The following is a 27,746-nucleotide window of genomic DNA, read 5'->3' on the forward strand; positions in this document are numbered from 1 at the left end:
GCTGTTCATTTACTGGTATTTTATTCGATTATCTGAAATTGCTTTAAAATGTCCCTTAAGCTTTGTTTACATATGTAAACCCATTAAAATACCTTAAATGTAATAAAAATAAATGCCAGCCAGTAAATGAACAGGATTTTGAATCGTTTACTTACTGGATATTGTTCCTGTTCATTTACTAGATTAGGCATAAGACCTTTTTGCAAATGATTTCAGTCTATTATTATTAGGATAAGTGGGCATTAGTTTTTGTTTTGGAGCTTTAATTTTTAGTGTTATAGTTTTATTAAAAGTATTCGGCGGTTACTAAAAATAAATATTTTTTGTTGGTACAGATGGAGCGGAAATATACTAGATTCAAATATCCCAAAGAGCAGTTGTCACTGGGTATCAGAGTAGTAGAATCAGGCAGCATGAACTTAAGTGATGCCGCTGGGCGATAACTTCAACAAAATAGGTAGAATTTCATCAAGAACAAGATAAAATAAAGCGTCAAAAAGAGGAAGACATTAAAAAAAGGAAACTCGATAGAGAAAGAAAGCGAATGGAACAACAAGAACGAAAAAATAAGATCAGGCGACAGTATGAAATAAAGAGACCTAACAGAGACTTGAGTGAAAACCTGTCACTTTTTGAATTGAAGCTAAAACAAGGACAAGAAAGAAAAACATGCAAAAAACAAGAGAAAAAGTCAGAAAAGCGGAAGGATGATAAAGATCAGAAAATCGAGCAACAGTATACAAAACGGTTTAACAGAGACGATTCCTCGAGTACGGATGAAAATCTGTCACTATTTGAATTGAAACTACAAGGACAAAAAAAGAAAACATACGAAAAACAAGAAAAAAGGTCAGAAATGACGAAGCTTAATAATGCTCAAAAAATCGAAGAATCGGGCGAAGAAGGAACTAAGAATAAAATTTCTTCTAAATTGTCATCAATAAGTTTAAAAAAATCAACATCAAATTTTGACTTAAGTGTTCCTTTTGTTAAAGGTGATTATGTTCTGGTAAACTATGAGGGTTCACATTATCCTGGCCTAATAAAGGCTGTTAAAAATAATTAATATAAAGTAAGTGCTCTCCATAGTACAAAAAAGAACACTTGGAAGTGGCCGTCACCACCTGATCAAATTTGGTATTACTCGGATAAAATTGTGAAAAAAATTGCTGCTCCAATACCTCATAGCGCTGAAGGGACTTTTGTTATTAATATGTATATGCAGCATAATGTTTTTTATATTATACTCTTACCTGTAACTAACTTATGTTTATTTAAACTTGAATTTTTGTAAAGCTTAATTTAATAAATGCAACGTTCATTACCTGGTCTTTATGTGTTTATTCACTGACTTCTATCGTTCATTTACTAGATATTTCGCTTATTCGTCGAAAATAGAAATTTGTGAAACCGTATTATTTTATTTTTGTGTCCAGGTAATATTTTTTTTAATTTTTCAATTATAGATAGTTGCCTTTGTACCAGTTTTACCCCATATTATATAAAATAAAAAATTGCGATTTATTTAAAGTTAATACTTCGGTTAACTGTTCATTCACTGGTCGATTGACCCTATATTGATTTTATTTTAAATGTCAAAATCAAAATCCGCTTAAAAACATGGAATATACAAAAATATATTTTAAAAAATATGCAGAGATTCTTGGGTATGCAGTTGTGCGTGGGAATGCAGCAGTTGTTTAAATAATAGACTTATATCTACAATGTGTCCCCGTATTGCCTGTACAAGAGGAAAACCCTTTCTTTTATTTACATTTTGAGAAAAATGCATCCTTCATAAAAAATTTTGCTTGTTCTAAAATCGTTAATCCCGTTTATACTTTTCCAAATTTCCATACTGTTTTAGAGAAAATTAAAAAAAAACATGAAAATATAGTTGAATTTGTTAATGTAAAGAAGTACAAAATTTATTTAGGTTAAAGCTGTGGCGTTTTTTTTACAAGGAACAAAAAATGTAGTAATTACTAGAAAGACTCTAGATTCTAGATTTTTTCGAAAAGAAAATTGGTCGTCAGTTGAGTTGAAAAATATTTATTCTAAAATTTATGTAGGGGTGAGGTGAGGAGGTTTTCACTCTTCCGTACTTTTTCTTGATTTTTATGAAAGTTATGTTAACTCTTAGCAATGTTAAAGAAATGTTAAATCTTATCAAAGTAGATACCCAAAATCTCATTCAAATCGGAATAACGGTTTTTAAAATATTTTAAAAAATCCGTTTATTTTTTTTAAGTTTGATGCCCTCTAGCGGATAAACGAAGCACTTTTGTATGGAGGTAAATTGTGTGCAATGAACTTATTTTGATTCCAAAAACTCGTAGTAGTTCTATGTCCACGGAATATTGGGACACCCTGTATATTTAATTCTCAAAATATACTATAAATTCTTCAAATTTAAACACAAGGCATGCCATTATTGGTAATACACAATAAAAATTAAACCCATCCATTTGTTTTTTAGTGAATGTTCTTTAGCGAATTTCAATTAATAAAAAAAAATTATAGTCTGGTTGGTCAAAATAAAATGCTAACACTATGCAACCTCTCAGATAATTCGAATTCAACGCTAAAAGTTACGTCCCGTGTTCTTATAAAAAACTGATAATACTTATCACAAGTACACGCCGAGACTTAGCCTAGGCTCTAAAAACAAGTCACATTGTTATTGAAATTTTAAATTTTATTAATTTAGAACTATAAATTTATCTAAAAACGTCATATTCCTAAAATAAATATTTATTATTATATATTTGTCTTGGTGAATTACCTACTGTCACATTTTTCAAAATGAGATAAGACTTTTCCTTCTATGCCCTACTCCAAGTCGATCTATCAAAAATTCTCGTTTCGTGCTGGGGCAACCCTAAATCATCGTAAAATAAAGAAAGTCCGAAAGGGTCGCGTTCAAATTCCACGGAAACTTTTAAAACAACAAAGGTCCAAAGTTAGAGTTTTACCGGTCGAACGTGACCCGGTTTTCGTAGAAGTTGTTAAGTATGGAGACAGTGTTGCAATACTTTTATAAGGAAAGGTCGATCATAGTATGTAAGATTATGATAAAATAAAAATGGGGGACATGGTTACAGAAATTGTTACGTATGGAAACAGCGTTAGGCTACTTGTGTATAAGGAAAGGTCTATCGTACTATGTAAGATAATAAAAATGGTTTTCATCGAAATTGTAACGTATGGAAACAGTGTTGCAAATACTTGTATGAGGAAAGGTTAATCGTAGTAGGTAAGATTGTGATAAAATAAAAAAGCTTTTCATAGAAATTGTTACGTTTGATTTGAAATCAGTATTACAAATACTTGTATAAGAAAAAGTGAATCATGATAAGTAAGATTATGATAAAGTAAAAATGTTTATTTGCTCGTTGGTAGTATTATGCATAATTTATTATGCATAAAGTAAGTAATTTATATTTTTTAACAACGTTACTTTACAAAGTGTAATTGTGTTTAACTATATATGTACTAATTTAGAATTGAAAAATTTAATTTCTAAATAATTGAAAGTTGAATAACTGTTATTAAAACTACGAAGAAAAACTTTCAATAGTAGGTGAAAATATACCAGAAAACTTACGAAATCTCATGCAAATTTTGAACTCCTGGTGCTGTTGGTTGAATTGCCTCGTCTGTTGGTTATACAGCAAATATGTAAATATATTTTTTAAAGATCTTTGTATGGTAAGTATACATGACAAGGTTGAACAATTTTGGATATCACCAGGTATCACGTTGGGTGATACCACCAGGTATTGCGACGAAATAATATTTATTATTTTAATAGCACTTGGACAGTATCAATGAAGCAATTAAAATTCAGGGTACCGTAAAATGGGGGGAATAGAAACATAGTGGTGAATAGAAACAAAATTTCTGAAAAAAATCAAATCACGATTAAAAATATTCAAAGTAAAAAGAGTCGACATATCTAATTTTTCTATCATTGGTAATACACAACAAAATATAAAAACTATATTTTTATCTGTGGCAGCACTATTTCTGTCAATAAGCTGATCAATAAATGTGAGATCGATTTATCACCTATTTTGTATGGCGCGAAAACTTTATAAATAAAATATTTATTTTTAAAGTAATACATAAGCTGGTACATGTAAGTTGTTATATTATATGTATTGTTAATTATTGTTAAACCTACTTAAATATGTAATAATTTACTATTTCTAATCACCTTGTTGGAAATAGAACAGATAAAAACCTTTACATCAATGTGTGTTTCTATTCTCCCGAATAGCAGGTGAATAGAAACACAAATGTTATTTTTATTTAATATTTATATGCATATTTTTCAAAAATCAAATTATAAGTATACGCAAAGAACAAACAAAGACCCATGTTTTAAAATATTCGGGAAAATAATACCACATTTTTATCAACCGGTATATCGCTAATAGCCTACGAAACTGTTTCTATTCACCCCATTTTACGGTAGCTTTACTTTCGCTAGAAAAACACACTTAAACTGCCTGGTAAATTTTAAAACAACAAAACTATCAAGTTTAAAAGAGGTAGTAACAATTGCTGGAGTGCTTACATAAAATTTTATTTCAAGAACAATTTTAAGATTTTAACAGTGATATTTTAAAAGTTTGTAAAATAAGCAGTGCATTAATATTTGAAAAAAGTTAAAAGTTGAAAGAATTTAAATACTTCTTATAAATTTATTTTTAAAGTTCAAATTCCAGAAACATTGTGGAAGATATTTTATAGCATGTTCAAACTTCAATATATTAATTTTTACTGACCCGTATAACTTTTTTATTTTTTTAGATGAAAAAAAATATGAGAAAAAGATTTGGTATATCAGTACGAGTGTTATATTTATTAGTCTATTCCAATTCTTTTAAAAATCGGACCTTAACAAGGAAAATATTGCTAGTTGCGAATTTTCCATATATTATTGATAAATTATTTTTTTGTTAGTAAAGTTATGAAAAAAACTTACTTCGTTGGAAGTTTGGCTTCTGTTTTGTTCTTCGGGATTTTCTGTGGATAAAAGGGATGGACAAAAAAGGGAAAACAAGGATATGAATACCGAATTATAATTAATCGCCACTATGAACAATTCAGCAAACTTAATAACCGAATAAAATAAAATTTATAGAGACCGACCGTTGCCCTCTACTTTAAAATCTAATACCACTATTCTAATATGTTTATTACAGTGTTGCCAAAATTAATCACAAACTTTAGCATTAAAATAATTGCAATACTATCCTAATTAAAAATATAACAACGAGTATATAAAATAAATGAGGATTGACTGACGTAGTTAATTAGTTGCGTTCACTTCCTGTTTTACTGCAAATTTTTTGGGTTTTAAATGGTACTCTCGGTATTTTTTTAGTTTATTTGATAGAAAATGACATATTGAATAGTGACATATCCCCTTTTGACATTTTCAATTTTAAAAAAATAGCAGTTTAAATTTCAATCTATAAAGTGTGTCATAAATGTAAAAATTTTACTCCAAATTCCAAGTATGTGGTACCAAATTATTAGTAAAAAATACCTTTCCCAAATATGCCAATGAGCCACTCCCGTTCTATTTGAAAAATTTGAGCTACGATTAAAAACACGATTTGGGCATCTGTTAGCCGACCAGGAATAGACACGAAGAACATTAGACGATCAAATCCATTTTTCCAAAACTCCTTGATTAAAAATTAATGGTTTTAACATGGTCATAACATTCTAGATTGAAATTTAAAATACTATCTATATGTCATTCTCATCAGAATGATATTTTCTATTATATAAATTAAGAAAATACCGAGGGTACCGTTTAAAAATCAAAAGTTTTACCCATTTCCGGTGAAACAAGAAGTGACCGAAAGTAATTGAATACATCAATCATTCCCGATTTATATCATATAATAACATACCAAATTTCGTTTTTTATATGAAAAATAAAAAAGTTATAGAAGTGAGCCACTTTTGAAAAATACCCGGTATATAAATACAAAGATAAAATTATATACATTTTTTAAGTTTTTTTATACGTTTTTTAAATAAATAAACTGTTATCTACAGAGTTTATGAAGATGTAAAATTATTCTGGTTAGTCGTTTTTAAGAAGTTTTTATCGAAAAGTTTTCTTACTTCGCCCGGTTAACGAAAATAATATTCATCTATATTTCGAAAATTATCTTTGTTAAACAGTACACGATTTCGAGTTCGTAGTTCAAGCGTCGTGAACGCCCTAGTAAGTGGCAAAGATAAAGCTCCCAATGCAAAAGGCGTTTTAAACTTTTTGCGCATGAAAATATCTCGAGATAAAACTAGTAATTTTCTGGTCGAAACACGAACCCTATTACCATTATTCTTATCAGATCGGTTGTTACGAGATTTTATGTTCGCGTTATGATACCTTTGTTTTTGTTCTAGATTTCAAACGTTCCATGGAAATATGAAATTTTATCGTGGATTTGACGCGACGTTCACGTAGCATAATCGTATGATAAAAAATATTTTGAATAGAAATAGTTGATTGAGTTAAAGAACATTCTTAAACCAACATCATACAGGATTTTGATACGTTTAGTCGGTTTTAGGGCAGTAAAAGTCTTTGAAATTCTTAGATTTCTAATTTGTCTGCGTTTCGATTAATATATAATCTTCTTCAGCGGTCTAAAATTAAATTTTAAATAAATAATTATATAACGTATATTTCGATCCCAGGAACACATCGGGTTTTTTTCGCAAAAAAATCATATTGAAAATGGTGCATTTTCTTTTAAATTTTCCTGTATATTTTAGAAAATTTTTTAGAAGTTACTGCTCACCGCAGATTTTTCCACGGTTTAATTCTTTAATATCTGATACAATATGATCGAAAAAAACAGCGTCAGCGATGGCTATAAAATGAAGATCATTAAGACTTTTAATACGTAAAATTCAATAGGGAATGCCGTCGATGTCCATTTCAAGCCAACTGGAAGACGTTTTTTTTTCTAGATTGTACGGTATTACCATAGTTACGGCTTTACCCAATGGCTACGGCTCTAAAAGCGAGGTAAATACAGAAAAAATGCGGTGGCTCCTAAAATTTTCTAAAAATAAATTATTTTTTTTAAATGTTTAATTTGAAAAAGGGTAAAGAGAAAAATTCTTTTACCGATTCTGTTACCGAGATCTGCCAACCGTGAAAATATTTGCATTTATTTAAAACTCACCCTATATAATTGACAAAGGTATAAATAAGAACAGGAAAATATTAGTTTGATATAGAGAGTTAAAAGTAAATTTTAAAATGCTCTCTCTCTTTTTTCACATGTTGACACAAATAATATTATTGTACAATAATATACAGAAGATCACACTATACAGATTTGTTGTTTATTTATTTTATTATTTGTTTATTTAATATATATATATATATATATATATATATATATATATATATATATATATATATATATATATATATATATATATATATATATATATATATATATATATATATATATATATATATATATATATATATATATATATATGTTGTTAAACAGCTTAAAAATAAAACGATAAAAATAATTAAAAAGTTTATTTAATGAAGCTGGTACCGCTTTGCGACCTCTAACCCTCCTGCCAAGCATTTCCTAAACGTCGTACATGCTGGGCAGTTCATAGTAGTATATAGTTTACAATAATGACCAAAGCCGCCTCGCATTAAAAAGAAATGATAATTAAAAAAATTCCAAATTGTTGATGGCAAGTTCATTTCGCTGTTAAAATTTAACCAAGGCATGTATTGACGTGATCCAAAAAAACAAAATGCTCAGGAGACAAGGTTCTGACCGAAAAATAATGTTTTAGGAAAATTTGCTCACGAATTGATTGCACATGGTGTTTTAAAGTTAGGGTAGTATACAACCCTTTGATTAACCCTGTATAATAAGCCAAATACTAAAATTTATAAAAAAATGAGTTAACGAATTAAAGTTGATATATTTATATACAGTTTGCTAAGAAAATCATAAAAATAGGGCCAAAAATATAGAAAAATATATCACTTTAAATTTGACGAAAAAATGTTCCGTTGCGTTTTATTTGCATCTGAGTGTAGAACTTTTGGTATTTGGTTATATTTTTTAAGGATTGGCTGTAAATAGTGAAACAGATAGAAAGTACAACAACTAATATTGAAATCAAAACACAAAAGCCAGGAAGGGTTATGTTGTGAATAGGCTTAACAATAATATTAGTTTCCAACCTTGACTAAAACTCACAAACAATCTATACGAACTAAAGGAAAGGGTCTACATTGAGGTACCTACCTAGAATTTTCAAAGAGGAGAAAACAATAAAATTAAATTTATAGAGTTTAAAAAATGATAAATGTTATAAAAATCTGCATATTTCAAATTAAGAAACAATTTCAAAACAGTTTTAATTTGTATTGATAAATATGAATTATTCAAATATAGAAAAAAATATATTTTCAATATTAGAACTAATATGAAATAGCCACTACACTACTCGCCAAATAGGCCAAAGTAGGTGAAAGACGTACGGGACTAGGAAAAATTAGGCGAGTAGAAAAATATCCCTCTTCACTATTAGATTTTTATTTCGGGTTATTTCGTGAATAGTGTAGAGGCAGTTTTAGATTTACTTGTGAGTTAAATTTAGGTTCAAATTCTTATTCTTGTTTCTTTGATTGATTAGGTTCATATTACAGTTCACCACAGTACACCAAAACATTTTACTTGAAACACTGGACGCTAGTTTTTAAACTAGTTTTAATAATCTGCTGACGATGGTAAAATGCGCGTTCTGTGTTAAAAGTAAAGTATTTTGGTATATATTTTGATGGTGAATTCGTTTATAGATAAAAATAAAATTAAATCAAGAAAATATGAATATATTGTTTATCTAAGAAAATAAACTAGAAACTACTAGAAAGTATTTATCTTTCTGTCAACAAAAACAAATATATCATTTAGTAAGATAAATCTTTAAAAATAAAACATAGTCGATATTGTATTACTTTTTACGTCTTTATTTCGAAGATTAATGTGTCATTTTCGGAGATGTAAAAAGTATCAGACTATTCTTAGAGCAAGTTTATTAAATTATGCATGCAATATTATTTAAAACTATGGAAAAGAATATTTTATTAAGGTTGAGAGTAAAAAAATATTCTCATAACTTAACAATTTATGATGACAACTTCCTTATATTTTTTTCTTTTTAAAAATCTACAGATAAACGTGTAAGATTTATATTTGTTATTATATTAAAAACATAATTTGGTGTATGTTATCTCGAATTCTTGAAAAAAATGTCAAATAAAAACAAATATTTTTGCAAATGTATGAATTATTGTTGAATTAAACTGAAGTAATTAAATGCTATAAAGCAAGATAAAAATATTAATCAGCTGATAAAACAGCCTCACTTTTTTGTTAAAGTTAACATAACTTAAAATAATTAAATTACCTATATATTTTTTTATCCTAAAATTTGGAGGTGTCATAATTTTTTTAAGGACTTATTTGTTGTATTTGTTGAATTATCTTGATTTGCTTATTTACCCGAGATCTAAGCAATGTGAGTAAGTAAATCTAGAGTGCCATGGCTATGTTAAAAAACAGATAACCTCAAGGAGGTTATCCCTGTTGGTATCCCTATTCACGAGAATACCCCTATGCGAGTCAATGGATATCATTAAGGAATAATTCCCACCTGACATCGCGGAGCTCTTCCGAGTGTGCCTGACTATTATTTCTTATGGAACGGCAATTATTACGAACAAACAGAGGGTGTCGCAATGGGCAGCCCAATCAGCCCAATAATTGCTAATTTCTTTATGGAGAGATTTGAAGAAAAAGCGCTAGAGTCATTCCTTCTGAGGCCCGCTGTATGGTTTCGTTATGTGGAGGATACATTTGTTGTTTGGAAACATGGACGAGACAGCCTAGATGACTTCCTTCATCACCTGAATACAAAGAGCCCGAGCATAAAATTTACATAACTAAAATATTTCAGATCACTAATAGACTATTAATCAATATAGATATAATAATTCTAAGTTAGAGAATTTATACATGTGTTATAATTAGTCAACAGTGAAAATCCTTTAAACTTGAGATTGTATTACGAGGACTCCACGTTAATGTTCCTTAATTTAATTCTCAAAAGTTAATGATTTAAAGTTACTCTTCCAAATAATATTTATAAAAAAATCTCCATATGATTTAGAACAGCCTTATTGTCCGTTAATTCGTAAAGATAGTTTAAAGATCCATAAAGTTTGTAGTGTATTACTGGTTTGTGCATTTTTATAATTTGATAAATCTGTACATAATAATGTTTACATATTTATTTACGAGATTATTATTGTACAATTTGAGCCTTGTGTCAGTCGACAGTAGTGTTTATTTATGGACAGCAATTTGTATTGAAAGATTACTTCTGTATGTATTATGGAAAATCCCATTTCACATAGAGGCTTTAGATGTATCTGTGTATATCATGTCACAGGGTTTTAGGTTATGTATAATCTCTTCAAACAATAATCCAATATAGCTGTTACGGTCTAGGTTTGTGTCGATAGAGAATCAGTTTGTCTATAACAATTCATGTGAATAATACCGTATGATCGAAAAAAAACGACGTTAAAGACGGCTGGGAAATGACAATCAATGATAATTTTAGCGAGGACAATCTATAGACGTCATTTACTAAAAAGTGACATAAAACTTCTCAAAATTTAACAGTGATTATAGAAAGATTACAAACGGATAGAAAGTTTCCAGACCCCAAAAAATTATGTTTCTTTAAATTTTAAACGACACCATTTAAAATCATTTTACTCAATATAATTTACAAATGCAACGGGGCAAATAAATGACGTTTAGTGCTTGATCTCGCCAAAATTATCATCGATTGTCATTCCTCAGCCGCCAGATTGACAAAACCTTCATTAGGCTTCGTCAGTCAATCCCATTAGATTTAGATGCCTTCCAAGTAGCATTTTTGGACACATATTAGATAATGTTTCGAATAATCGTGTCTGTTTATTAAAACTTTTAGAGAAAATATTTCGAAACATTTCCTGCAATTTGTGTCCAAGATATTTCCGTTTCCAGCAGCCACTTTTTCTAAATGTGAAGAAACAAGATACTAAACTAAAATATTCTATGTCTGTGTGTCGATTTCAAAATGAAAATAACCATCAACAATGTCGACCTCCGCCATAATTATTTTGTCTTAAGATATTTGCTTTTAGCTTTTCTCGCACAAAAAATGTCTGGCAAAAGCAAATTTATCGTTTAATTTAATAATGTACTCTCATGTTTTTAATGCCCCTTCTATATATCATTATTTGTTGCTACAAAATATTTTTGTTTGAAATATAGATTTTTATTTTTATTTCTATATCATGGTTCTGAAAATAAAAATATATAAATTAATGTAAGTAGAACGCATTCTTATGAGTTTAAAAGCTCAACAGCCGATTAAAACATATTTTTAGTTAAAACCCTATCACTGGTTCAATTCATTATTTTATAAAATTGACATGGAGTCGGACACAAATCATCTACATTATATCATATTTGCATCTAAAAAGAGAGAAACTCGTGTTTCGAAAATGAAACGACAATATTGTTTCCAAAATGTTTCGATTTAGCGCTATCTGTGTAGAAATTTCGATCTAGTTACCTGTCAACAACGCCAATCAAAACTTTTGGTCAAAATAATCAAAACATTTTTATTTACTTATTGTAACACAATTAAAACATAAAAACATATATTTCATTGTGGAAAAAAGAGAAAAAAACATTTGCTGGTAACATTTTTCTTCGGTCTCCTGTTGAATATGGGTAGTGGCTGTTATTACATTTATTCCTAAAACAAATCATCTCTGTAATACCCTATACGTATAATAAATACAATACGTATAATAAATTATTATAAACTCGCTTAAGAAAAATATCTGTATTTGTACTCACCATATATGTCCTTCCTTCTGCTTTTTTAATTATAGTACTATAAAAACTTGAAGAAGGCTTAATGCAAAAACTGCAGAACACAATCAAAAAAATAAAGTAAGGTTATGTTCTCATATTTGACAGAATATCAAATAAATTATGAAAACTTTTCAAGCAGAAAACGGGTACGAAATCTTTATAACTGTGTTTTTTAAAAGTTTCGAAAAAGTTGTGACACCAAGATCTTTATTGTTATAGCTAGATTTTGTTTGGATTTTGTTTCTTAAATGCTACTTGGGCTGCTCAGCTTACAATACCCTGGCCGATAGCCACCTCGAAGAATTTAACTGTAAAGCGGCCCATGCATTATCAAATAAATTGCGCAACAAAGCGATGCGCAACGTTGCGTTGCACAAATGCATCACCCATGTACTTGGTAAAATTTTGATCAAACTTTCAATTAAAAGTTGTGCATTGTTCGAGAAACAATCATGTCCTCAATTGTCATTGCGTCAATTATTATCCTATATACCCTAGATGATGTCGATGATACCAAAAAACGAAAAAGAAAACAAAGAATGTGGATAAAAGAACTAAAATATTGCACAACGAAACACAACACACACATTCACTACACAACGCATTGTGCAAACAGTCCTGTTGCAGAAAAGTATTCTTGAAACTTATCAAACAATTGCGCAACGCATCAAACATTACCATGCATTGGCAACTCGTTGCGCAACAGCCTGTGTTGCGCAATTTGTTTGATAGTATGGGCCGCTTAATAGAAACCACCAATTTATACCACTTATTTCGAGGTTCTGAGTGTAACTTTACTGATCAGTAAATCTATGATGGACTTAGCGGATATATATACACGTATATCAAATGGTATTGAGTACTGAGGGTGGTATATATGTATAACCGGTGTGGTAAGTGGGTAATTATAAGTGAGACAAAATATATAAATGCGTCCGCAATGGGGAATTTCCATTGAGAGACCCACTTCTACTTAAAATGCAAATATAATCTATAAAAGACTGTCATATTTCCAATTATCTTGATTTAGTTCTTCTTCGGTGCTAAATCTCTAAACTTGAAATAATATTTTGCATTGCTTTACGTTACCTGTGTCGGACTTTAATTTTAAGACGGGCCAATTATAATTCGAAAAGTGTTTTCTCGACTTGGAAAACTTCTTTTATAATTAGATCATCTCGAAACTATTTCCTTAACTTTTACATCCAAGCAAAATATATAATTACAAGTAATAGTCGGATCGCGCGTCGAACGAAGGGCTAAGATGATGATACGTAATTTGTCATAAACAAGCTTAGAAATCTGTAGATTGGAGAAACTTAGTGAAAAATTTTTTAGTGACTTTCCTTACTTTTACTTATAGCAGATAAAATTAGGTTTTCTATTATTAAATTATTAAATTAATTAAAAATTTCTTAGTAACGTTCACTAAAATTTAGTTATCACTACCTTTTTTAGTGAAAACGCACTCAACTGAAATTTTAACAACAGCAACAAATAAAAATTCTTATGTTTGAATTGTTTATGTCATATTATAACATACCAAATCTCGTTTTTTTAAATGAAAAAATAAAAAAGTTATAGGGGTGAGCCACTTTGGAGGCGCACCCGGTATATAAAAGATATTATGTCTTTTAAATTAAAATTGAAAAAAAATTCAAAAAAATTTTTTTCGCGAAAAAGAAACTCAGGCGTGTTTCTGAGGTCAAAATATACTACCCCTAAAATATTTGCAGTTATTTAAGACTCGCCCTGTATATACAGGGCGTTCCAATGACATACTAATAGTTAAGCCTATTCCAAGAAAAAAACTTCATATGAATGTATGTCCTAAACATCTTATCTTTTGAGATACAGGGTGGTAAATTTTTATAAAAAAAAATTTCGAATTAATTCTGATGTTATTAGAGATATCTTTACGAGATTTGATACACGTCTTCTATGCATAAAAACGAATTTTTTGATGTAGGTACAAGCAAAATTTTTGTGGTATCTCTTAAATTTCCATTCAGCCGATGCAGAAACGATTTCCTCACAATTTTTTTAATCAAAAACAACGGGTCATACGAAAAAAATCAAAGATGGAAATTGTTTAGAAACGAATGAAGATTTTGAATCAAACCAAACCAAACCTTATTTTTTTCCAAAATATTCGATGTAAAACCCGTATGGACGCCACTTGTTGAAGTAAATAAAATAATTTGTATCAAAAAAGACAATTTGATGCATAGAAGAGATGTATTAAGTTTAAAGAAGATATCTATCATATCAAATTAATTATGAATAAGGTGCCATTTTAAAAAAATTTACCACCCTGTATATCAAAAGTTAAGAAGTTTAGGACATAGATTCATAAGAAGTTTATTCTTAGAATAGGTTCAAGAATCACCTTCTTAAATATTAGCATGTCATTAAGGAACACCCTGTATAAACAAATTATGTTGCCTCGCGATTGCTGCGTCTGAACTAATTTTAATTCAAAAATTGTTTCTCAGCTAAGACAACTTTTTATTATTAAATCATCCTAGAAATATTTCCCGAACTTTTATTGCCAAGTAAAATATATAATTACTAACGAACTTTGGATCTCTCTTAATTTCAACGACGAAAACTTCTAATTCCTCATAAACAAATTTAGAAACTTTTCAGATGGAGCAACGAAAGGAAGCTCAGGCTTCCAATTGAGATTAGTTAGATGTTCGTTTTTTTCCTGGATCGTTCAGCTTTTCCGATCGTCATCAACACAAACTAGAAAAGTTAACTTGAGGAAATAAACTCCCAAAATTGTTAGCTTAAAGTTTGGCAAGTTGATGATGATTAAATAAACGATTATTAAGGCAGGCAGGAACACGTGTTTTTATTTTATTAGGTGTGCCCAATGACTAAAGAAGATAAGGACATATAACACCCATATACGGGCTGCGGCAAAATTTGTGACCTTAGACGCCATTCTTTTGATGGCAACGAATGAGTCATCAGCTGATCACCAGCGACAATTTTAGCGATTTTTAACAGTTTATGTGTAGTGAACTTTGTATAAACTTTATTACAATGATGATTAGTTGTTCAGCTTTCAAGTGTAAAAGCAGCAGCGATAAGAAAGAGCCAGTTAAGATTAACGTTAACCTAGTTAAGAGTTACGTTTCCTAGGTAAAAACAGTCCGCTCCACCTTTTATAATTATTTTTCTGATATTATATGTACTTGATGTGTGCTATACGTCGATACTAGTTTTGTACCTTTTGTATGAACATACACACAGAACATACATATTTGAATGCGTTTTTTAACATATTTGAATGCGTTTTTTCCGTAATTAATTATAAATAAATAAATAAATAAATGCCTTTATTGTCAAAAAATTTTTCAATTTGTAGACAAAGGTAACAAAGAAAATTTGGTCTCGGGTGTTATTTGTCCTTGGATTCTTTAGTCATTGGGTGTGCCATTTCCTAACCATAATAATTGAAATAGTTGGCAATACCGTGTGAGAAACTTTTAAGATTAGTTATTGGGTACTCAACACAAATGGCGTCAATTTTTTGGCTTTTCTTTATCTTCTTAAAAAATTACAAATTTTGACTTTAATAAATGGTACTGAGTCTTTGGTTGGTTCCTTGTAAAACATCGTTGAGATATTAGTATTTTAATAAAACACGCTTTTAGATTTATCAAAATTTAATAAGAGTAACTTTAACTCTACATATCTTGTTAGACTTTTTTCAAGAGCTTTTTAAATATCTTTTCAGACTATGAAAAGAAGTTATTTAAAAACAAGAATAGTTTTTTAATATTGTTGCGGACCCGTGTGGACTTGGTCTAACCAAACTAATGTCCCGCCCCATATGACCTTAATATCGCATTAAAAGACGGACACCAAAGAATGACACCGTAATAATTCATTCGAACGTTCAAGAACAATCGAGTTCCGCTGGAATGGAGTAGTACATACGAGGACATTCGAAACCTTCTCTATGCACCTAACGATCTATGGATTATTCGAGAACTCTTTAGCTGTGGGTATATAAACCGACGGCTGTAGCCTGAAGAGGACAGAAATAAATAGACGAGTACATTTGTCGAGCTAAATTCAGAATAAATTCTTTCTAGATAAATAGTTATTAATAGTTTGTATATAGTTCTTTAAGTCTTTTAATCGTTATTGTTTGTTACTTAGTGTAAATAAATTGTGTTTAAATAAATTGTGACTTTCTATCAACACGGAACCGACGAAAAACGTTACAATATCAAAAAAAACTTATTGATAGATAACATTTTCTGTATTTGTTAGACATCGAGAGAACTTTAGAGTTTTTTAACCTTATTAAATTCAATTAACCCGAGAATACAATTTACTTTGAAAAAGGTATCAATACCATCAATTTTCTTGACATTAGAATTATAAAACACCTACATAGATTACAATTTGATATTTACAGAAAATCCACTACCACAGACACTGTAATACACAGTAATACACAGTAAATCACACCAATCCTGGCAAATTAAAATGTCACCCTTCATAGTTTAATTCGCATGTTATAGTAATGTGTCCACACTGAGCCCTGAGAATTTTAAAGAGTTAAATATTATTAAACAAGTCGCCATCAACAATGGATATAAGTGATAATATGTTAAAGAAAAAACATAAAAAAACTAAGACTATAGCAGTTATCGACTTTTAAATTACATTCCAAATTTAACCAACAAAATATCAAATAATATCAATAAAATAGGATGTAAAAGGTAGAGGGAATTATGAAATCTTAATTCCCGTTAATAATGTCCAAAGGGAGTTAGGACTCTATTTAATGGTTAGCGTAACCTAGACGATATAAGCTTATATTAATTCAGTAATAAATAAAATAATATTTTGATCCATTCATTTTTAAGCCCGTATATTTATTCCGTTTATCCCTTTATGCTAAAAATGGATTTTTAGGAAGGTATTATTTTTAAATCGACTCTGAAAAATAAAGAGATGGTTGGAAATATTATTTTAAGTAAATGCGATTTTTTTAAATCCCTTCGAAGTATTACATATTCTTTTTTTCAAGGTTTTAATCTTGATATGTATTTTCTAGTTATGCAATAAGCATTATTTCGTTATTTATGAAACCGTAGAATTATTATACGAATTCTAGTGGACCGATTTTAATGATTTTTTAAGCAATTCGTAGCTAGTTTATTTGACTTTTTAGTATATCTTTTTAAATAAAAGATAAAAGTTCCTATCTGTCAGTTATACGAGAAAAAAGAAAATGTTGATTTGGAACATTCTGTGGAGTACGTTTAATCATATAGGTGTACCTTTTTTCGATAGTTTGTTTTTTGATTCATCTCAGTAGCTGTATTTGTTTTAGAAATATTCGCTTTTGAAGACGATACTAACATTTTTTCGTATTTTTTATTTTAAAACCATGCCTTTGCTTTTGGTCCTAGTCAACCGACCTATAAAATAGTGTTTATGATTTATGTAATGTCACTGTCTTTGAAAAATCATATTATTATTGTCTGTTGGGCAGTTACTCTCTAGTAGATATGGTTTTAAGTCCAAAAGTTGATCTGTACCATGAAAAATTAAAACAGCAATAGCCGAAACTTCAGTACTTAAAACTTTCTCTACAAAAGTAAACGCCAATAAACAATAATGATATAACTTTTCAATGACATCACAAAAACAGTAATCAATATTTTTATAAGTGTGTTGATAAGGACCCAAAATCAATGCTAAAATTGCTGTAGATTTTTACTGTCTTATTTAAAACCGAATATCTCTAATAAAAATAAAGATATTGAGGTAAATTAAAAAATAAACTATCCAGAAAAGATATACCTAGATGATAAAATGATTTTTAAATTCCCTGCATTGCTAACATATTCCACAGTGTTTAAAACTTTCACCAAAATATCAACTTCCCTCGTTTAATTGACAGAAGAAAACTTTATTTTTAATTTAGAAAGAGTCATTAAAAAACCAAATAATTTAGCTACAAAATGCTTAAAAAATCATCAAAATCGGCCCACTAGAACAAAATATATTAAACTTTAAAATACATTAAAATTTTAAGGCGTTTATGTGTATTTATTGACATAAATTACGAATTGCATAAAATGAAATCGATCATAATGTGATTCTATTGTTAATTTTCTTTATCCAGCAATCAAAAATTTTGAATTATTATACCTTAATAACCATGTCTATTATACGATATGATCGAAAAAAAACGGCGTCAGCGATCGCTATGAAATGAAGATCGCTGTCATTTTATATGTAAAATTATATGGGGAATGTCATAGATATTGAATTCCAAGCCAACTGGACGCCGTTTTTTCAATAATACGGTATTATACAATGTAACTATTAACTACTCTGTAAACTACGACTGTTTTTTAAACATCTTGCCATGTTGAACGTATATTTACAGGCAGTTGACCCAATAGAGTTTGACCTGTCCAAATTTACCAGCTTTCTGCTGCCGAACAAGTTTTGCGCGTAGCGAACCAAATTGGAATAGAAAGAAAATAACTACATTGGTGGAACAAAATTGGTTTTCAGTTTTTTCGCCACATCTGTCAGATATTTTTTTTCGATTGAAAACATTCAAAACTCCAATTACCGGACCATAACTAACAAAGAATAAACAATAGGAAAAAATTAAAGACGATTCCCCAATTATAACTCTGTTTAGTTAATTGGCTTGTTTTTTAGCCACATTTAACTCTCTTTAACTTTTTTTATTTTTTAACTAGAATACTCATTAAAAAACAAATTATAGGTGTTTTAAGCAATTTTTAATGTTACACGTAGTACAAAAAACAGGCAAAATATATGGCAAACTATAAAAAAAATATATGGAAAATAATGAAGTGGCTTTGATAAAAATTTACTGTTGAAAGGGCTAATTATAATATAATACAGCAAATATTTGCGAAACAATAAGTAAGTGGTCTTAATTTTTTATTTCAAATGATTATTAAATATTCCAAGATACCTACTTAAATTTGATTGTTGGGCTTATTGTACAGGGTGTCCCACTAAGAATAGCGCTCGGCTGTATCTCGGAAAGTATTAATCGTAGTATATATTTATAACTAAAGAGGCTATGAAGAAAATTGAATTTTTACAAAATTTTGCCTAGATAATGGGTAATATAAATAATAGCTTCATAATCTTCAGAAAATTTTGAATATTTTTTGTTAGAACCATTTTCCCCTACCTACCAAAATAAAATGGTGGGGGAAAGTTTGATCTGTTTTTATTTAAGTGTAATAACTTCGGACTGGATAAATGGAATCCAACAAGCTAGGGCTCGTTTAAAAGAGCGTTTCTTACTCTATATTATACCGTATAAACGATAATAATAAGCTTTTTTGAATGTAGACGCTTGGGGGCGCGTTCTTTCAAAAACTTAAATGCGATAGTATATGCAATTGTAGCTGATGCTAAAGAGTAATAAAAGCTTAAAAAGTCAGCGAAAACCGCATCTTGATATCCTCTTACAAACCAAAGATATTAGCAAAATTATAATAAATACTGTTGCGAGCCGGTGTGGACTCGACCTAACCTCACAATATGGCCCGCCCTCGGATGACCTTAACATCGCACAGACACCGCAATGATTCATTCGTCCGAGAAGAATCGAGACCCACTAGAATGGACTCGTACATACGAGAACATTCGAAAACCTTCTCTATGCGCCTAACGATCTTTGGACTATTCTAGATTTCTTTTACCTGTCGGTATAAAAGCCGGCGGCAGTGGCCTAGAGAGGGCAGTTATAAATATACAGTTGACGCGCTAAAATTAAAAATAAATTCTTAGTTATAAATCATTTGTAAATAGTTCTATAAGTCTTTTATCGTTATTATTTTTGTTAATTAGTGTTAAATAAATAGTGTTTAAATAAATTGTGACTTTCTATCCACACGGAACCGACGAAAAACGTAACAATACTAAAAAATAAGCCCTTAATTACCTTATTTTTATAACACGGTTACAGTGGCCCTCTTGATTATGATCATTCTAATAAAAAATAAGATAGAAACGATTAGTTTATTCTAAAATCGACAATATACCAGAATACCATAATACTAGGTGTATTAATATCTAATAATTAAGATATCAATGACAATGAATAAGAAACGGCGCCTCAGTGAAGTCATATAAGATATAAGAAGTTAAGAATATAAGATATAAGAAGTTATATAAGTCAATAAAAACAGATCGAACCTTCCTCCACCACTTTATTTTAGCAGATAGGGGAAAAATGGTTCTAACAAAAATATTCAACATTTTCTGAAGATTATGAAGCAATGAAGCAAGTTTATAGTACTAGTTATCTAAGCAAAATTGTGTAAAAACCCATTTTCTTATTTTATATAGTCCTCTAGCGGCCGTTTCTATAGACTTGAAAATAATTTCCAGCAATTTCTCATAGTCTCTTTAGTTATAAATATTTTTTTTGCGGAAGCTCTACGACTAATACTTTCCGAGATACAGCCGAGAGCTATTCTTAGTGGGACGCCCTGTACAGATGTATGCACTAGAGGGTGTCCCACTAAGAATAGATCTCGGCTGTATCTCGCGAAAAAATATTTATAACTAAAGAGGCTGTGAGAAACTACTGGATATTATTTTCACTCAGATGACGTCGTTTAAAATTGGTTTTAACCTAAAATCAGTATTATCTTATAGTGACCTAAGCCATCCCAAAATACTTGAGCCCCCTAAAAAGCTGAGTCTAGTTGCGCCCCTGCTGATAATAAAGAGTAATAAAAGCTTAAAAAGTCAGTGAACACTGCATCTTGATATTTTTTTTCAAACAAAAGTAACAATAAATAATTATATTTACTTTAATAGGACATAAGTACATAATATATTAATCGTTATTTCCAAGATCACCGTAGCACCGTTTTTTTCTATCATATTGTAACTTTTTTAATTAAATTTCACAGATATTAACACGGTACATAAAATTCAAGTCATATTTAAACTATTATGAAGATAATTATTATACTTCATTTTTTTATTTTCTTTTTATTTGAAATGTTAAATTATTTCAAGCAATGTTCAGCTTTCATGGCAGTTTTTGTTTCAGTTATGAAAGTTATTATATTTCTTTTGAAAAGCGTTAAAAAGCTTAAATAACTCGCTGCTTTTTGGCATGTTTCTCGCCTTCGGTATCTACCTAGAGCTTTTAGACTAAGTATGCATCTTTAATAGTGGAAAGTGCACCAAGTTATTATCTTTGCTTGGCGGCAGCGGGGGATACGAACAGATACGGCTTCAAGATATAATTATGTATGCAGGGCGCTGAATAAAGGCCGTAATATAATGAAAAGCAGTATTAATCATGAATGGGGACGAGATAATATGGCTGGCGTAAAAACAGCCGGTTAATTTATGAAAGTGAAGCATATGTTACGCTAGAGAAAATGTAATATAAAAGGAAATAGTTTTACTGAAAACGAGTGTTTAATTATATACATGCACAGGGTGTCCCATTTTCATGTGTGGGTTTGGGTTTCTCGTGTATGATAGAAATACAAAGATGCGGTTTTCTGTACTTTTCTTTGAAACTAAAGTTTCTATACACATATTTATTCTAGCCTCCTTGGATACGAAAATAAATCTTATTTTTACGTAATTTTTCTTGCGTAAAAATAAGATTTATTTTTCATGTCAACATATGTCCGATTCTGCTTTGTTTCGTAGCTAGGTGTTCATTTTTTTTTCGATTTATTTTAATTTTCTTCCAAGTACTTTTAGCGATTCGAATGAAATTTTGAGGTAAAAGTGCTATATATTTTAACGCTAAAAAACACGACAGTTTCACCAGGGACGTGCATATGTTTCATGGCTGGTGAAACCAGCCTCCAGTATTCAAAATAAAGTCTTTTGGTATAATGTGGCGAATTAGAGTTTTATTTTGCCAAGAAAGTGATTATTTATTATCATATTTTATTGTGAAATAAAATTTTGTTTTATGATTATGACTCAGTGTAGACACTGAAATATAAATTCTCAAGAAACTACTATTTGTAATTAATGATATGTTAAAATAACATATTTGTGTGTGTGTGTGAATATTACCATATTTTTATTTAAATTTATTATTATTCGATTGTTTACAGTAAATATACCATACGACTGGAAATAGATCCAGGTTGACTAGGAAATGATGATCGCTGTTGTTAAATAGTAGTAGGTAAATCTCATCGGCTGTTATTTCCTACCCAACTTGAGGCTTTTATTTTTTATCATTCGCTTCACTGAAATTCTTGCTAAAGTTATGGGTTTTAAAAAGATTAAAGTATCACATGTTTCAAGGCAGTATGTACTAATGTTTACTTTTCCTTTGTTACAGATATAGAATGTATAGAAAAAGTCAAACTACCGGTTTTCCTTCATTAATAACAATATTCTCAGCACCAAATTATTTGGACGTATATAATAATAAGGTAAGTCTTTCGGCACAGATTCTTTTAGTTGTATCTATAAATCATACCAAATAAACTTTTAGTGACATCATTAAGTATCTTTTAGTCACCGGCACAGCGTTGTCCACTTTCACATATTTTCTTTTAATCAAAATATTTTGGGAAAGAAAATGAATTAATTATAAATATATAAGCAGTTATTATTTCTATCAACTCATCTCCTTAACTTAGGGGATATAGCAGCACTTAAGAGAGATAAAGAGCCGTTATTACAGCTTTTCCGTTCAAAATATTCTAATACGATTGCAATGAGTTTTTTGCAACAGCTGTTCAGCTTCTTCGGCATATTGTACACCTCACACTACAAGCGGTTCTAAAAATAACAATTCTAAATTAAATTAAGTTAAATTAATTCTAAACAATTCACTTAAACCAAAAACACGCAATACAAAACTAAAGTGTCAAAACGAATCAAAATGTCAGGAAATAATTTAAAAAATGGGACAATTTGACATTTTTTACAGCAGAGCTACCGTCTGAACTGCCAGCGGGAAATTTAAATCCCAGTTAGTCAGCCTGGTGCCGAATACGTCCATGGTTGGCAACAATTAATTTAATAATCGTGCCCTCGATGACGTAAATAAAAGTTTATTTGGTATCGATTATATCTATTAGTTTTAATTATTCATACATATTTGGTAACTTTTATAAAAGTGTATATTTAATCTTCTGCTACTAACCGCGTTAAAAAATGTAAGATATGAAATTAAAGAACAGTTGGCCACAAGATGTTTGTTTTAGTGAAGATGTTCTGAGAAGAAACTCTGCAATATTCCCTATATTTTAAACGTATAGGGAATATTAACCAAAATTATGTTTTTCTTATAATTTTTCCGTATGATGGATAAAAACGGCGTCATGTTTCCTTGAAAATGACGATCGATGGCATTCGCCATATAATTTTATATATAAAATTACAGCGATAGTCATTTTTATGGCAACCCTCACGCCGCGCCGCCGCCGTTTGTTTTCGATCTTTTGATATTTGTTTTAACGCTGCCTTTGATTTATATTATTATTTTGAACTTCGTTACTATTTAAACCTACGCTAATAAAACCGAATATTACTGAATTTATATGGTTCTATGTTATTATATTTTAACATATTATTAAATCATCCTTTATAAGTATAAAAAAATATAAACCGTTTTAGAGGTAATAAACTATTTTGTGTCATCAAAATAATATAATTGCAAATTACTAACAAACTGCAATAAATACAACTTATTAATATATTCTAACTTTGTTTTGTTTAAATGCGTATGTCACAACCAGGACCGCCAAAAAGACTGAAATTAGAATATTGAGTTTTATCATAATATGTGTTTTTGTGATTAACATGTTTTAATAAAAAAAAGTTATTAATGTTTTGATTATAATTTTCTATTTCTAAATAAGTATACAGAATATACAAAATATACAGAATATACAGAAATATTAATTATATTTGCATACTATACAGGATGTCCTTGGTTGGGCTTGTATTATAAGTTTCTAGAAAGCATAAATGTTTTACAATGACACCTATCCTGTCTATTTTTTTTATATAATGGCGATCCCTGTCGAATACTAGTACCAGAATCTTTCTTAATTTAAATAATTACCTAAATTTATTTAATAAATTTAAATTCTGTGTAGAATTTGATGAATTTTGATACCAAATACATCAACTACTAATTTTGAGAAAATATTTATTTATAATTTTTAAAGCTAAAAATTATCTATGAAAAAAAGCAATATTATATAGTCTAAACTTCAAAGTTAGTGAGCGATTTAAACACTATATATTAACGACACGATATGAGGCTATCAATGGAAAAATATAATTTCGAAAAATTGGTATGTTATTAGCTGTAGCCATCTTTGAATTGAGATCAAAAAGGTATCATAATTCACTTTTTTGAAATGGAAACTCATATTTTTTCTTTCAATAAAGGAAAGGATTTCTATTCGCTATCGAGTGGAAAAAAAATCTTCTAAACTCTTTCCAAACAACTAAACAAAAATTACTGTTAGGTGGCAGTAACATTTGATGCGAAGTACAAAAGTGTGTTACTACAAACATTTATGAATTTGTATTTTTATACACATTTTTATCACATCACAACTAAATTAAAATGGTTCTAAGTCTAAAAATTATAACTTAGTCAATAATCGCCTCTTCATCAAAATTAATAATTAACTGACTTGCTTTATGATACAAAAAACAAAATCAAAATTCTAAGTAAATATAGATGTTAAAGTTATACATCCAGCAATATTCTCTGTATTAAATCGGTTTCATAAATAGATTTGGCATATAAGAAATAAATCATAATATACAGTCTTTTGTAGAGCAGAAAGCCACGCCAATATTCATCTTCACCACCTGTCGACTTCCTATGAAGTCAGTGTAAAAAGTGTGAAGCCACTTTGAAGTAATATGTAAAAAGTCTGCAAATGACTCTTAAAAGTCCAAGCTGGTGGGATGTACTTTGAAAAACAAACAATGTAGTAAATGTTGCAGCTTAAAAGCAAACCAACTTTTATATTTTAGGTTTTGGTCGTCTTATAACCTAATATTTTTTATTAAGATAAATGTTTTCGAGTAGGCAATTCAATCTTTCCTCTGGGCCAAAGCCATAAAGGTATAAAAGGAAACAAACATGTTAAAATTTAGCTAAACACTACTAAACAGGCTGCCTGTGATGGCTTTTCTATTACAAAATGAAGTTCATATACAGATATGAACAATACTGTTCCCTTCATTATAAAAAATCAAACTCAGTTGGAATGGGACAATCTGAATCAAACAAACTTGATTAGGTCAAACCAATCTTTTATCTCAATTTATAATTTTTCATCAATATCTCGTAAAAAAATATGATATTTAAAAGACCGGCGCACTATTTTACACATTCCTTCATCCTTAAGAATGAATCTCCTCCTTTGTGTGAATTTTGTCAAATACGCTAAATTTGTAAGTAGCCCTACTTATTTTAATAAATGAAATGAAAGGAGTGCCGTACTCTGCCTGGAATTCACAAGTAAAAGAATAGAGAAAACCTTGATCACTATTCCAAAGAATTCAACTATGCTGTTCTGAACTTTAATAAAAGAGAAATAATAATAATACAGAAAATGTCCTCATACCAAGGTTTGTAGTTCCATATATTCAAAACATGTCACATTTATTACAGTTAAAACTGAAGAGTTTCTGTTAGTTTAGCAGGTCCCTACCCGCAGATACTAAAGTCTCTTGTTACGAGTCTCGAACCTAAAGTTGAAGGTTCGGTGCAAATGTCTTTAGATTATGAGTTATTCTATGATTTATTCTATTTACTGTTTTTATTTGCTCTTTTGTGAGCTAAGATATTCGCCTAATGACAGTCGAAAAATGTTAGTGACACTGAACCAAAAACATCGGTACGAATGGACAGGAAACGATTGTATTTAGATTACTTTTAAACTGAAATTATTCACAGCATAAATGGAATCTATTAAATACATACACATGTTAGATATTATCTTTGTCAGATCAAATAAATAAGGAAAAGCTTTAGAATAGAACATTACAACAGGAAAACAAAATAATATGCTTTAGTAACACTAGGTAAATAAGGACACATTTACGTTTAGTAGCATTCTTTGTCACAAAACTACAAACCAAAAAAACATCAGTGCGCGGCGCGTCTCGAACGGTAGTCCTAAACCTAACAACATATCTTTGTTCATCGTCTGATTGCCCTCTCCCTAGGTTGAGAATAATATTTTAAAAATCAATAATTGTTTATGTATACACAGTTTTTATATATTTTTAAATAGGCGGGCCATCTCAACATAGAACATAATAAAATATCTTAAACACGTAAACATATATTTAAGTATATAAAAAAATGACGAAAACAGACGCCAAATAGCCCAGATGTTGACGCCGCCTTTCAATTCTAACTTACTACTACCACTATTCTGTTTTAGGCAGCGGTATTAAAATACGAAAACAATGTGATGAACATTCGCCAATTCAACTACTCGCAGCACCCGTACTGGCTGCCCAACTTCATGGACGTGTTCACGTGGTCGTTGCCCTTCGTCGGCGAGAAGGTTACCGAGATGCTCGTCAACGTGCTCAACATCTGCTCGGACGACGAGCTGGTTTCTGACGGAGACGATGCCCTCGAAGAAGGTGAGTGTTCACGCTCAATAATCACACCTTATCGATGGATATATCACCGTCGAATACTAGAAGTAGCTTCTGTAAGACTATCGGTAATGAGTAGAACTAACAGAGTGTTTTACTATCATGACTCTTCTCTAGATTTGACCAAATCCAAAAAAGTACAGGGTCTAAAATACTTGCTTTTCTCTTTTTGTACAGTACATCTTATTGTACCATTTTCTTATGTTTTATGGTGTTTCTGGTTTATGAGTAGAGATACAAAGATGCGGTTTTCACATCACTGAACTACCTTCTTATGAAACTAAAGATGCTACACATAGGTTTGCCCTAGCCGCATTGGTTGATTATTATAGTTATTGGTATTATTATTGGTTATTATTTATTATATTTGTTATCGTTATCTTTTTACTTATCGAAAGATGAAAATTGGATTCCATAGAGTTTTTCGCGTAAAACCCAGTGGCTTAACTAGATTTTCGCTGGGAGCTGTCATTCTTGAAATATGACCCAAATTTATGTAATATATTTTTTTAATGGAATAACCTGTATATTAGTTTCATAAATAAGATAAAGAAATGCTGCTATTCCACGCCAATTTCTGTCTGTAGAATTTTTGCTCGGAAAATGCAAAATTTTCAAATTCGCCCTGCATTTAAGAAACCAAGAAAGCTAGAACAAATTTGTGTGTATCATCTTTAATTTCATAAAAAGTAGTAGGTACAGTGCAGTGATGTGAAACGCGCATCTTTGTATCTCTAATCATAAAAGAAAAATTCTGTAAAACGCACGAAAAGTGGACACCCTGTACTTATCTAATTAATTAATTAAACCTCTGACCACTAGGTCCACTAATCAAAATAATTATTGTGAAACGCTCAAACGATTAAAAAACTGCAGTACAGAATTTCATTTTGAACATTTACAAAAAAATGAAAGGAAATTTAGTATATTTTTAGTGTTTTTAAATTCCGTATGATCGAAAAAAGGGAGTCCAGGTATATTGGAAATGACGATGTCGAGGACATTTTTCATATAATTTTACATACAAAATAACAGCGA

At 29.8% G+C, this 27,746-nt stretch overlaps 1 protein-coding gene across 5 annotated transcripts in view; it reads left to right on the forward strand.

Moving 5' to 3' along the window:
- The window catches only part of LOC115886477 (serine/threonine-protein phosphatase 2B catalytic subunit 3-like), a 420,648-nt gene that overhangs the window by 362,298 nt on the left and 30,604 nt on the right, over window positions 1–27,746 (forward strand). For all 5 annotated transcript variants that reach the window (XM_030905640.1, XM_030905639.1, XM_030905641.1 and 2 more), the window contains exons 8-9: window positions 22,396–22,489; window positions 26,486–26,693. In XM_030905640.1, coding sequence (XP_030761500.1) covers window positions 22,396–22,489; window positions 26,486–26,693 — 302 coding nt within the window. The remainder of the gene's footprint in view (window positions 1–22,395; window positions 22,490–26,485; window positions 26,694–27,746) is intronic.

The sequence above is a fragment of the Sitophilus oryzae genome, unplaced genomic scaffold (genome assembly GCF_002938485.1).
Source record: "Sitophilus oryzae breed Bouriz unplaced genomic scaffold, Soryzae_2.0 scaffold_489_pilon_pilon, whole genome shotgun sequence".
Lineage (NCBI taxonomy): Eukaryota > Metazoa > Arthropoda > Insecta > Coleoptera > Curculionidae > Sitophilus > Sitophilus oryzae.